Raw genomic sequence first — 14,090 nt, 5'->3', positions numbered from 1 at the left:
ATCATTAGAAAACCCTTTTTGCAATTATGTTAGCACAGCTGAAAACTGTTGTGCTGATTAAAGAAACAATAAAACTGGCCTTCTTGAGACTAGTTGAGTAAAAATCTGCCGTTTCCAGCTACAATAGCCATCTACAACATTAACAATGTCTACACTGTATTTCTGATCAATTTGATGTTATTTTAATGGACAAGAAAAGTATTTTCTTTCGAAAACAAGGACATTTCTAAGTGACCCCAAACTTTTGAACGGTAGTGTATACTAAGAAATATAGCTCTCTCTCTTGCTTCTCCTTAATTTAGGAAGAAATGAATTTGTTGAAAACTGTTCAACTATTGTCTTTCTCTCTCTTTGAGTCAACTACTCACCAGATTTTATGCACTGCAGTGCCAGTTAGCTGTAACTTGTGCTTTCAGTATTAGATTCATTCTCTGATACTTTGATTGGGTGGACAACATGTAAGTTCATGCTGCAAGAGCTCTGATAGGTTGGAAGACGTCCTCCGGAAGTTGTCATAATTACTGTGTAAGTCTACGGAAGGGGGTGAGAACCATGAGCCTCCTAGGTTTTGTATTGAAGTCAATGTACCCAGAGGAGGACAGAAGCTAGCTGTCCTCCGGCTACACCATGGTGCTACCCTACAGAGTGCTGTTGAGGCTACTGTAGACCTTCATTGCAAAACAGTGTATTTTAATACATTATTTGGTGACATGTGAATATATTTAGTAGTTTTATCTAAAAAGGATAACCTTTTCATGTTTGACTATTTTTATGAAATTCACTGAGGGTGGTCCTCCCCTTCCTCTTCTGAGGAGCCTCCACTGTTCTACAAAGCTGTGTCCATCATAAAATGCAATAATCATTTAATTGCATTCCTTCTTGCACCATGCAATCAATTATCAGTTCTAAACATGTATTTCTTCTCTATGCTCATGATCTATTTTCCTGCGTGCATATGACAGACAGTTGTCGGATCACGTCTCTGGAGCCACTGAGCAGGAGGAGCGTGTATTAATCCTGCTGTAGCGCTCACTGCAGCCAGGACAAGCATGTATACCCCCCTACCTTGTCACAACACAACTGATTGGCTCAAACGCATTAAGGAAAGAAATTCCATAAATTAACTTTTAAGAAGGCACACCTGTTAATTGAAATGCATTCCAGGTGATTACCTCATGAAGCTGGCTGAGAGAATGCCAAGAGTGTGCAAAGCTGTCATCAAGGCAAAGGGTGGCTATTTGAAGAATCTCAAATATAAAATATATTTTGATTTGTTTAACACTTTTTTGTTTACTACATTATTCCATATGTGTTATTTCATAGTTTTGATGACTTCACTATTATTCTACAACATAGAAAATTTTAAAAATAAAGAAAAACCCTGGAATGAGTAGGTGTGTCCAAACTTTTGACTGGTACTGTATATATATGTATATATCTCAAAACCAGATTGGGCAAGTAGGCTATGCTGTTTATCGCAACAATGTGAGAAAACCATCCGTAGAGTTGAAAATGCAATGGAAACAAACTTTTTCGGTGCACGTAAACTTTAGCGCAAAAGTGTTTTTATGTGCACTACGTCATCATGAACAGCATTTTATCCACTAAAAAGTCAGTTTGATTTAAACATATCTGGTGGGAAAATGCTAATTATTTTCTATGCAGACTATTGTATATTCGTATGAAAATCGGTCGCCAATTGGATGGAAACCTAGCTACTGTAATAGATTTCCATTAAAATCAGCAAAAATAGCATTTTTAGCAAATAACTATTTCTCAAGCAAGAATTTTGCTAGGACTGTCTAGGATTGGTCTGAGGGAAAACGGAAAACTAGCCGTTATTGGCAGAGAGTTTTGGAACTCTTTGTTAATAGTCTATTAACCAATTTACCGCATGGGGATGTCACCATGGAAAGACGAAACTCCCAGCTATGCGATCCTGCTGACTAGAAGGTCCTGTGTAGATTGTATTTTCAACCAGCAACTATCAGGAAAAAACAATGTTCATTTTTTTCACACTTTTACAGTGTTAGTTACATCAGCTGTTCTGTTGAACAATCTGATACAAAACACAGGAAAACACGAATTTTGACTGCACTGGGCCTTTAAAAATAAAAGGAAGTAGTGCACACAGAGAGATTAGTGTGATGACAAGGAAAGGCTTACACTTAAGACAAACGCATACATATTATTTCACAATTCTTACCCAAATATTGTCCAATTGCATCAACCATGAACCTCGCTTGGCACTGACAGATGTAGTTGCCGATGGTGTTCATGCAAATGTTCTCCACAGATGGAGGTGTTACACTCATTGATATCTATATGACACAATAGCTGAAAGACAATGTATGGGTCAGTCAAAATCACAGGAAGTTGGTGGCACCTTAATTGGGGAGGAAGGGCTCGTGGTAATGACTGGAGTGGAATCAGTGGAATGGTATCAAATACATCAAACACATTATTATGAGCCATTCTCCCCTCAGCAGCCTCCACTGGTCAAAATACATTAAATCGTCAATGATGCTCAAAAGCTATGTTTTTCTGGCAGAGTTGCAAAGAAAAAGCCATATCTCAGACTGGCCAATAAAAAGAAAAGATTAAGATGGGCAATCTGAGATATGGCTTTTTCTTTGCAACTCTGCCTAGAAGGTCAGCATCCCAGAGTCACCTCTTCACTGTTGACGTTGAGACTGGTGTTTTGCGGGTACTATTTCATTAAGCTGCCAGTTGAGGACCTGTGAGGCGTCTGTTTCTCAAACTAGACACTAATGTATTTGTCCTCTTGCTCAGTTGTGCACCGGGGCCTCCCACTCCTCTTTCTATTCTGGTTAGAGCCAGTTTGCGCTGTTCTGTGAAGGGAGTAGTACACAGCATTGTACGAGATCTTCAGTTTCTTGGCAATTTCTCGCATGGAATAGCCTTCATTTCTCAGAACAAGAATAGACTGACGAGTTTCAGAAGAAAGTTATTTGTTTCTGGCCATTTTGAGCCTGTAATCGAACCCACAATTGCTGATGCTCCAGATACTCAACTAGTCTCAAGAAGGCCAGTTTTATTGCTTATTTAATCAGCACAACAGTTTTCAGCTGTGCTAACATAATTGCAAAAGGGTTTTCTAATGATCAATTAGCCTTTTAAAATGATAAACTTGGATTAGCAAACACAACGTGCCATTGGAACACAGGACTGATGGTTGCTGATAATGGGCCTCTGTACGCCTATGTAGATATTCCATTAAAAATCAGCCATTTCCAGCTACAATAGCCATCTACAACATTAACAATGTCTACACTGTATTTCTGATCAATTTGATGTTATTTTAATGGACAATTCTTTTCATTTTCTTTCGAAAACAAGGACATTTCTAAGTGACCCCAAAATCTTTGAACGGTAGTATATGTATATGTATACACACACACACACACATATATATATATATATACAGTGAGGGAAAAAAGTATTTGATCCCCTGCTGATTTTGTACGTTTGCCCACTGACAAAGAAATGATCAGTCTATAATTTTAATGGTAGGTTTATTTGAACAGTGAGAGACAGAATAACAACAAAAAAATCCAGAAAAACTAATGTCATAAATGTTATAAATTGATTTGCATTTTAATGAGGGAAATAAGTATTTGACCCCCTCTCAATCAGAAAGATTTCTGGCTCCGAGGTGTCTTTTATACAGGTAATGAACTGAGATTAGGAGCACACTCTTAAAGCGAGTGCTCCTAATCTCAGTTTATTCCTGTATAAAAGACTCCTGTCCACAGAAGCGATCAATCAATCAGATTCCAAACTCTCCACCATGGCCAAGACCAAACAGCTCTCCAAGGATGTCAGGGACAAGATTGTAGACCTACGCAAGGCTGGAATGGGCTACAAGACCATCGCCAAGCAGCTTGGTGAGAAGGTGACAACAGTTGGTGCGATTATTCACAAATGGAAGAAACACAAAATAACTGTCGATCTCCCTCGGCCTGGGGCTCCATGCAAGATCTCACCTCGTGGAGTTGCAATGATCATGAGAACGGTGAGGAATCAGCCCAGAACTACACAGGAGGATCAGGTCAATTATTTCAAGGCAGCTGGGACCATAGTCACCAAGAAAACAATTGGTAACACACTACGCCGTGAAGGACTGAAATCCTGCAGCGCCCGCAAGGTCCCCCTGCTCAAGAAAGCACATATACAGGGCCGTCTGAAGTTTGCCAATGAACATCTGAATGATTCAGAGGAGAACTGGGTGAAAGTGTTGTGGTCATATGAGACCAAAATCGAGCTCTTTGGCATCAACTCAACTCGCCGTGTTTGGAGGAGGAATGCTACCTATGACCCCAAGAACACCATCCCCACCGTCAAACATGGAGGTGGAAACATTATGCTTTGGGGGTGTTTTTCTGCTAAGGGGACAGGACAACTTCACCGCATCAAAGGGACGATGGACGGGGCCATGTACCGTCAAATCTTGGGTGAGAACCTCCTTCCCTCAGCCAGGGCATTGAAAATGGGTCGTGGATGGGTATTCCAGCATGACAATGACCCAAAACACACGGCCAAGGCAACAAAGGAGTGGCTCAAGAAGAAGCACATTAAGGTCCTGGAGTGGCCTAGCCTGTCTCCAGACCTTAATCCCATAGAAAATCTGTGGAGGGAGCTGAAGGTTCGAGTTGCCAAACGTCAGCCTCGAAACCTTAATGACTTGGAGAAGATCTGCAAAGAGGAGTGGAACAAAATCCCTCCTGAGATGTGTGCAAACCTGGTGGCCAACTACAAGAAAAGTCTGACCTCTGTGATTGCCAACAAGGGTTTTGCCACCAAGTACTAAGTCATGTTTTGCAGAGGGGTCAAATACTTATTTCCCTCATTAAAATGCAAATCAATTCATAACATATTTGACATGCGTTTTCCTGGATTTTTTTTTTGTTATTCTGTCTCTCACTGTTCAAATAAACCTACCATTAAAATTATAGACTGATCATGTCTTTGTCAGTGGGCAAACGTACAAAATCAGCAGGGGATCAAATACTTTTTTCCCTCACTGTACATACATACACACATACACATAAATACACACACACACTGTATTTACCGTGACTTCAGAAAATATTCACAACATTTCTGTTGTATTAAAGCCTGAATTTAAAATGGATTAAATTTAGATTTTGTGTCACTGGCCTACACACAATACCCCATAATATCAAAGTGGAATCATGTTTATAAAATCTTTTACAAATTATTTTAAAATGAAAAGCTGAAATATCTTGGGTCAATAAGTATTCAACCCCTTTGTTATTGCAAGCCTAAATAAGCTTCAGGAGTACAAATTTGCTTAACAAGTCTCATAATAAGTTGCATGGACTCACTATGTGTGCAACAATAGTGTTTAACATGTTTTTTCAATTACTACCTCATCTCTGTATCCCACATATACAATTATATCTAAGGTCCCTCAGTTGAGCAGTGAATTTCAAACATAAACCACAAAGACCAGGGAGGTTTTCCAATGCCTCGCAAAGAAGGGCACCTATTGATATATGAGTTAAAAAAAAAAGCTGACATTGAATATCCCTTTGAGCATGGTGAAGTTAATAACCACACTTTGGATGGTGTATCAATACACCCAGTCACTACAAAGATACAGGCGTCCTTCCTAACTCAGTTGCCAGAGAGGAAGGAAACCGCTCAGGGAATTCACCATGAGGCCAATGGAGACTTTAAAACAGTTACGGAGTTTAATGGCTGTGATAGGAGAAAACTGAGGATGGATCAACAACATTGTAGTTACTAAACAATACTAACCTAAATGACAGAGTGAAACAAAGAAATCCTGTACAGAATACAAATATTCCAAAACATGCATCTTGTTTGCGATAAGGCAATACAGTAAAATTGGCAAAGAAATTAACTTTATGTCCTGTATACAAAGTGAATCAGTCAAAGTATTCCACTGGCTAGTAAACAGTGAATGGTGTTGAATGTAAGGCAAACATTTCACTTAGGGCCCTGTAGTATATGAAGATCATGACTTTGATAAGGTTTCAAGTGGAACCTGAGAGGATGTTTATTTAGTGTCAGAGGGAATTGTTTTAGTGTGACACCCCAGATGGGACAGAGAAGTCTGTGTGTTGTAGACAGGGGATTGGACAGTAGAGGGAGCCACCCATATTTTTGTATATCTTATAAGTATAGGCTAGAGACAAAGGACGTTAGAGCAGACATTGTAATTTGGAGGACACTGCTCTCCGGGTGATCATGACATCCGTAAACTTATGCTGAAATCTTGTGATATGAATAAAACTTATGATCAAAGTTCAGTATAAGCGGACTCCTTTGTTTAACAGCAATAATTAGCAACATTGACTCGACACTACAGCCCCCAAAAGGCTGGCTCTGACTGCATGTGTTGGTAAGAATGTGGGTACACAGACCTGCGAGCCACTGCAGCCCCTCATGATGAGTTCAGATTTTTTGTGGCCCCTACCGCAATCAAAATTACCCCTCCCAGCCCTATTCAGTAGACACTCTTTTACAGTCAAAAAAATGTCTACTAGAAAAAATAAAGTTGAATATTGACTGACCCAGAATCAGGAGAAATATAATAGATCCCATGCTTTCTTGATAGTACAAACCTGCTGTCCGAACCAAGGCTTTAGTTATTAAGCTACTCAGTCAGCTCACGCTTGTAAGAAAGCACAGGGTTCTAGAAGTGCAAGAAGTTTTCTGAGTTGATGTGTGATCAACTATTGCATGTTCTCACACACAGCCCCCTCTCTGTTAATGTTTATCATTTGATCTTTTCTTGTGTTTCCTCCCTTTCTCAATCATACTTTTCATTTCTGACGATATGTACAGCATTTTCATCAGCAGAATGTGAAACTACACCTAATCAGTTGCTCTATCAGCAGGGGAATGGAGATAAAGGGTTAAAGCCATCCAGTCACATACCACAAATAACTGATACGCATGAGCTTTTGAGTATAACCCCCAATTATCAAAATTGGAAATCATAAGCTTAAAAGGTCATATTTTCCCAAAGAAAATAGCTTTGACCTTTTCTCTCATCTCTAACTATCAGTAAGGCTGAAGGACCTGTCTGAGTGGGCGGGGAGCTCACCTTGATTGACAACAACTTGGATGCAATGTTGCAGTGAGGTCATCTCAAGCAAATATGCTGATGATACACGAAGCAACTCAAACAAGACTCCAATCCAATCCTGTCATACATCACATCATGGTTTCACAAATTATTTGTCTATCCAACAGTTTGGTTATTGTAACAGCATCAATATAGACAACATCCTGTCTCAGTTCATGTTGGACAATTTCAGTTGAAACTGGTCGGAAAATGTCTGTGTTGACTTCATAAATTACATTTGTTGACTGCCAGACCATGTACATAAACCATGTCATGATGTCAATCATTTTGTATACATCGTTTGGCATGTCTCTTCTGTTGCAGTTTGTAGCAGCACTGACATGACAACTGGGTCGGAGTTCCGAACATAATTTCTTCCCCCATGCTGGACAGTAACTAGCTAACACCAGATACAGAGGAAAGTGAAAACCTAGAAGTACATTTCCCCAGATAAATAGGGGAAACCTATAACACCCTGCAGTGAAATTTGGCACCAGTAGACTAGCTAGCTAGCTATGTAAACCACGCCCCTCTGCGAACGTGCCTTCTGCAATGATGGTTACAAGGCAGTACTTATTTAAATTATGTATGAGAATAAGACGTTACAATTGGTGTATTAAAATGAGTGGCTAAATGTGATGTTTCATCGATCCCCAATAAGCAAATAGTATCTGGATTCCTGAATTCAAGTTTTTGACAAAAAGGAGGAAGCAAGTCACTTTATGATCTAACTTTATCAATGTACCAGCAATAGTCATTTGTTATACTTTGATAGGGTTTAATCCAAGTCATCCAATTTGATGATAAACAGGATTTTGACTGTTCAGGACATTTAAAGATGCTTTTCGTTCTTTGATGTTCTAATCAAAACAGATTAGAACACCTAACTGTTTCAGGAAAACCAGGTTTTAGGAACCTGCAGCTGATGGACTTGATGAGCTTCACTACGCAGCAATATAATTTGAGCTTTCCTATCTAGAAAGCCAGAAATATTGAAGAGGTTGCTGTTTAACTACTCTTATGTTTTGTTCTCCTCGTTTCATGTTTTCATGCAATGAACAGGTCTCCAGGCAGCCGATCATAGGCCACATAACAGTATGTATGTAATGTAGGTATGCATGTACAGTATGTCCATGCTACGTGTACAGTATACACAGTGAGTGCAAAGGTGTGTGTTCAGTCTTTCATGAACAAACATGTACAGTGAGGGAAAAAAGTATTTGATCCCCTGTTGATTTTGTACGTTTGCCCACTGACAAAGAAATGATCAGTCTATAATTTTAATGGTAGGTTTATTTGAACAGTGAGAGACAGAATAACAACAAAAATATCCAGAAAAATACATGTCAAAAATGTTATGAATTCATTTGCATTTTAATGAGGGAAATAAGTATTTGACCCCCTCTCAATCAGAAAGATTTCTGGCTCCCAGGTGTCTTTTATACAGGTAACGAGCTTGTTACCTGTATAAAAGACACCTGTCCACAGAAGCAATCAATCAATCAGATTCCAAACTCTCCACCATGGCCAAGACCAAAGAGCTCTCCAAGGATGTCAGGGACAAGATTGTAGACCTACACAAGGCTGGAATGGGCTACAAGACCATCGCCAAGCAACTTGGTGAGAAGGTGACAACAGTTGGTGCGATTATTCGCAAATGGAAGAAACACAAAAGAACTGTAAATCTCCCTCGGCCTGGGGCTCCATGCAAGATCTCACCACGTGGAGTTGCAATGATCATGAGAACGGTGAGGAATCAGCCCAGAACTACACGGGAGGATCTTATCAATGATCTCAAGGCAGCTGGGACCATAGTCACCAAGAAAACAATTGGTAAAACATTACGCCGTGAAGGACTGAAATCCTACAGCACCCGCAAGGTCCCTCTGCTCAAGAAAGCACATATACAGGCTCGTCTGAAGTTTGCCAATGAACATCTGAATGATTCAGAGGAGAACTAGATTAAAGTGTTGTGGTCAGATGAGACCAAAATCGAGCTCTTTGGCATCAACTCAACTCGCCGTGTTTGGAGGAGGAGGAATGCTGCCTATGACCCCAAGAACACCATCCCCACCGTCAAACATGGAGGGGGGGGTTTTTCTGCTAAGGGGACAGGACAACTTCACCGCATCAAAGGGACGATGGACGGGGCCATGTACGGTCAAATCTTGGGTGAGAACCTCCTTCCCTCAGCCAGGGCATTGGAAATGGGTTGTGGATGGGTATTCCAGCATGACAATGACCCAAAACACTCGGCCAAGGCAACAAAGGAGTGGCTCAAGAAGAAGCACATTAAGGTCCTGGAGTGGTCTAGCCAGTCTCCAGACCTTAATCCCATTGAAAATCTGTGGAGGGAGCTGAATGTTTGAGTTGCCAAACGTCAGCCTCGAAACCTTAATGACTTGGAGAAGATCTGCAAAGAGGAGTGGGACAAAATCCCTCCTGAGATGTGTGTAAACCTGGTGGCCAACTACAAGAAACGTCTGACCTCTGTGATTGCCAAAAAGGGTTTTGCCACCAAGTACTAAGTCATGTTTTGCAGAGGGGTCAAATACTTATTTCCCTCATTAAAATGCAAATCAATTTATAACATTTTTGACATGCATTTTTCTGGATTTTTTTGATGTTATTCTGTCTCTCACTGTTCAAATAAACCTACCATTAAAAGTATAGACTGATCATGTCTTTGTCAGTGGGCAAATGTACAAAATCAGCAGGGGATCAAATACTTTTTTCCCTCACTGTATGTCCTTCCTTTGATTACAACAGAGCTGCTATTTAAATTTGTACAATAATACTGTATGGCAAGCTTATGTCTACAACTGAATGGAGAAAAAGTAAATTGACATTGATGGGAATTGAGAACAACTAATAATCTCTAATATTAAAATACATTTATATATTTCATAAAATCATTTTTATCAAGTGCCTGAAGTTGAAACTAAAACTTCATATTAACATTTTCTAACAGTTCTTTCACAGTCTAAACTGTTATTTTACAGTAAATTGACATAGGGTGGGATTATATACAAAACACAGGAAAGAGAGATTTTAGAAATCCCTGCTGTCTAAGTTGTGGTGCTTTAGAGCGTCAAATGCTGTTCTGGCTGGCTCCCTCCATTGTGTTTTTTGCTGATAAAACGACACCACAGGGCCATGAGCAGGGATAGGACCACACAAGCCAGCGCCACGGGAGCACCCACCCACATCACCGGCAGCTGTCTATGTTTCTGTCAATGAGGAATGACAAGAATCAAATACAGACCATACTACTGCCCCAAGGCAGGTCTACTCCGAGTGTGAGTTTGAAGGCAAAAAGACCTTCTCACAGATCTAAGACCCTTTTCCCTCTTAGTAGTTCTACAGTGTTGTTGTGTATCACCTTATTCTCTTGGATTCCCCTGAGCAGGGCAAAGCTGCTGAGATGGGTGCAGGCGCACACAGTGTGGGTGGAGTTGGACTTCACTGAGGTGCAGCCCTGGATTGACCACGCCCCCTCACCATCCTCTGACCAATAAACACAGGTGGTATTCGCATCACTTGACTGGGAAACAAAGGAGACGAGACTCATATCATTTTATTAACAGCTAGGGTCTACTGCATGCATGTCTGTTAAACAAATGTGTTTTATGTCTAATAAAACCTGTTTTAAAGGGATAGTTCACTTTATTTTGAAGTTAAGCATATTTTCGACTTCCCTAGGGTGTTGTTGTTTCCTCCAAATAGTTTTTTTAATCGTTAGCTGGTTATTACGCAAAGTCCAGAATAATCTGGCTAGCATTTTTGTATCTGTTAGTGGTGCATTCAAAAGCATGGGGACGCAGACCACACCAAGTTCTTTCCCCATGATTTTGAACGCCCCGCTAATGGATACAATCCGTTTCCACTAGCATTGCTACATTCCCCCAAAATGGTAGCTAGGAGATTCTGGACGTTGCTAAATAACCAGCTAACAAATTTAAAAACGGTTTGGAGCAAACAACCACAGTCTAGGGAAGTCAAAGATAAGCTAAAAGTGAAAGAAGTGAACTATCACTTTAACTGAGAGACACAATTGTTACCTTCAAGTGATTGAAGGTGAGAATGATAGGTTCAGACAGGTTTGTTGTGTTGGGGTTGCTAACTGATACGGTCACCACTCTGGAGGAAAGCTGCTCAGAGCTGTTGGTCAAAGTCTGCAGACTCTTGTAGCTGAGCAAAATGGCAAACCCTGCAAACAACATAACACAAAACCAATACACACAGAAACACAATCAATATAAAACAAAACCAATTCACAAATCATCAAGTATACAAACCCATCAACCTAAAAAACAACAACATACGGTACACTAAATATGCCCTGTATATTATAAGTACTGAACAAAACACAACAGCCTCCACACAAATCATACAAGATACAAAATACACAAGAAACTTGTAAAATACACAAGTAAATACTTGTCACTCAGAAACTTCCAATTACTTTGTTTTTTAAGAAGCATAATGCCACTGCAGCTGAGTGGGTCTGTACCTGGGTAATTCCTGTCCTCTCCGATCACCATCTCCCAGGTGGTGTCAAGTTGGATGTTTTCATTGGTCAGTCTGACTGGTCCTCGTGGTGGTGTCCTGTCCCTCCTCACCACAACCTCTACCTCTGTTATTCAACATAGGGACAAAAATCTATACTTGACTAGAAATGACCATTATTGAAAGAACAAGTGGTCAATGTGTTCAGTGTAAGGTTAAGTTGTGGTACTGGTGAGGTTAGAGTGATCAGTAAATGTGTTTTCAGTATAAGTGTTACCTGTGTGCCTTGTATTTATCCTGCTCACGTTCTCTCTCAACTGTGGAGCGATCAGTCTGATAGAGTTTTCTACTGTCCTCAGTAGCATAGTCACTTTACTGCTGTTACCACCTTGACCATTGGACTGGAGTTGAAGAACATCAGTGACATTGGCCAGTACCTTTAGAGAAGACAGAGACAACAGAGATGTGATGTAACGTGTGTGTGTGTGTGTGTGTGTAGGTCAGGGTGGCAACTTACTGTCAAAAGCACCTCTCCAGTCATTCCTGTAGCTCCAGCCAACCCAGAGGAGTTACTCAACACCAAACAGTTGTTTCTCAAGAGAGACAAGAGGCTGTCAAAACCTGGTAGAGTCTGAGAGAGAGAGAGAGAGAGAGAGAGAGAGAGAGAGAGAGAGAGAGAGAGAGAGAGAGAGAGAGAGAGAGAGAGAGAGAGAGAGAGAGAGAGAGAGAGAGAGAGAGAGAGAGAGTACACAGAGAGCGAGAGAAAGTACACAGAGAGCGAGAGAAAGTATACAGAGAGAGAAAGTACACAGAGAGAGAGAGAGAGAGAGAGAGAGCGATAACGAGAGGAAGAATATGGTAAATAATCTCAAGACCTCAAGATGAAGAGAAATACATTTAAGAAAATAATAATTTAAAAAGAGGAAGAATTTACCTGTTCAGGTGTACTCTGAGTTGCATAAGGGTCACAATTCAGCTCTAAAGGAAAACCATGAATCCAAATGACCTCAGTTCGAACAATACAACACATCACAACACACTGTATCAGGCCGGTCATCATGATTGTGAAACTGGTAACTGGGTAGGCTGGGTGGAGGTTTCAACAGATGGCCTCAAGATCAGTGGTCACAAGCGAAGGCAATTGGGACAGCAGAAAATGAATAAGTAAAACAAGTATTTCTCTCACCTTGACACTTAGTTTGGTTGTTGCCGTAAGTAGTGAATCCAGGGGGACAATGACACCTGTAGCTTCCCTCCAGATTCCAGCAGGTTCCATTCTCTCCACAGGGGTATTTGTTCCCAGTCCCTATACATTCATTTACGTCTGTGTGTGTGTGTGTGTGAGTAAGTGAGTGAGTGAGTGAGTGAGTGAGTGAGTGAGTGAGTGAGTGAGTGAGTGAGTGAGTGAGTGAGTGAGTGAGTGAGTGAGTGAGTGAGTGAATGAGTGAGTGAGTGAGAGAAAGAGAGACAGAAAGAGGAAGTGGGGGAATAAGAAAGACGATGAGGACGTGGATGTGTCGGACACTGACCTGACAGAGTGATACATGGATGTGTCGGACACTGTCCTGACAGAGTGATACATGGATGTGTCGGACACTGACCTGACAGAGTGATACATGGATGTGTCGGACACTGACCTGACAGAGTGATACATGGATGTGTCGGACACTGACCTGACAGAGTTATACACGGATGTGTCGGACACTGACCTGACAGAGTTATACACGGATGTGTCGGACACTGACCTGACAGAGTTATACACGGATGTGTCGGACACTGACCTGACAGAGTGATACTAAAGACACACAATAACCTAAACACAATGTGGATAAGACGTTTCAAATAATTCTGGTCAATGCATTTATTTGAGTTTTGCTTTCAGACCCATCATAATTAGCCACCATAAGGCAAACATAATTTATGACAGAGAAGTTATAGAGACACAAGTTCTAAAACGGTGCTTTGCTGGTACTGTTGGCTATACATTACAGAGTATAGTGTTAAATGCACCATCTAAGACTATTGGTACAACACCGTACGCAAGGAGACTCATGACCCAAGGAGAATGGTGTTTTACTCACCTACACACTTAGAACTTATATCACCTTCGTTATGGAATCCCTGGAGACAACTGCACCAGTAGCTTCCCTTTATATTGTGACAGGTTCCCCACTTCCCACAAATATGTATGTTCTCACCACACTCATCTATGTCTGATAGTAGAAGAAAAAAGTGGTTGAGAGAGAGATGATGATGAAAGTGTATGTGATGAGAATGGAAAAGTAACAACAAATAAATACCACATTTCAATTGTCTGTATATACAGTGCATTCAGAATGTATTCAGACTTTTTCCACATTTTGTTACGTTACAGCCATATTCTAAAATAGATTAAAATTAAATCTACACACAATACCCCATAATTACAAAGTGAAAACAG

The 14,090-nt window shown here is 40.6% G+C and overlaps 1 protein-coding gene across 1 annotated transcript; it reads right to left on the bottom strand.

Annotated features, from left to right (window-relative positions):
* Positions 1–9,860: 9,860 nt before the first annotated feature.
* Positions 9,861–12,927, bottom strand: LOC121582433 (adhesion G protein-coupled receptor E3-like). The gene is made up of 8 exons (XM_041898206.1): positions 12,837–12,927; positions 12,585–12,628; positions 12,168–12,281; positions 11,928–12,087; positions 11,655–11,777; positions 11,203–11,351; positions 10,524–10,685; positions 9,861–10,371 (listed from the first exon to the last, which is right to left on the bottom strand). Exons 3-8 carry the CDS (start codon positions 12,189–12,191, stop codon positions 10,225–10,227), a joined length of 765 nt encoding a protein of 254 aa, XP_041754140.1. The 5' UTR covers positions 12,192–12,281; positions 12,585–12,628; positions 12,837–12,927; the 3' UTR covers positions 9,861–10,224.
* Between the last annotated feature and the right edge of the window lie 1,163 nt (positions 12,928–14,090).

This window comes from Coregonus clupeaformis, chromosome 1 (genome assembly GCF_020615455.1).
Source record: "Coregonus clupeaformis isolate EN_2021a chromosome 1, ASM2061545v1, whole genome shotgun sequence".
Classification (NCBI taxonomy): Eukaryota; Metazoa; Chordata; class Actinopteri; order Salmoniformes; family Salmonidae; genus Coregonus; species Coregonus clupeaformis.
The sequence above is the reverse complement of the archived record's forward strand: the minus strand, read 5'-3'. Positions and strand labels throughout refer to the sequence as shown.

What these genes read in the sequence shown, in the direction of transcription:
- LOC121582433 (XM_041898206.1), bottom strand. Translation starts at nt 12,191, where the DNA reads ATGACTGGAGAGGTGCTTTTGACA. An exon ending in CTGGAGAGGTGCTTTTGACA is followed by an intron (nt 12,088 to 12,167) that starts GTAAGTTGCCAC and finishes TCTTCTCTAAAG; the next exon opens with GTACTGGCCAATGTCACTGA. An exon ending in AGAGGACAGGAATTACCCAG is followed by an intron (nt 11,352 to 11,654) that starts GTACAGACCCAC and finishes TGTTGTTTGCAG; the next exon opens with GGTTTGCCATTTTGCTCAGC.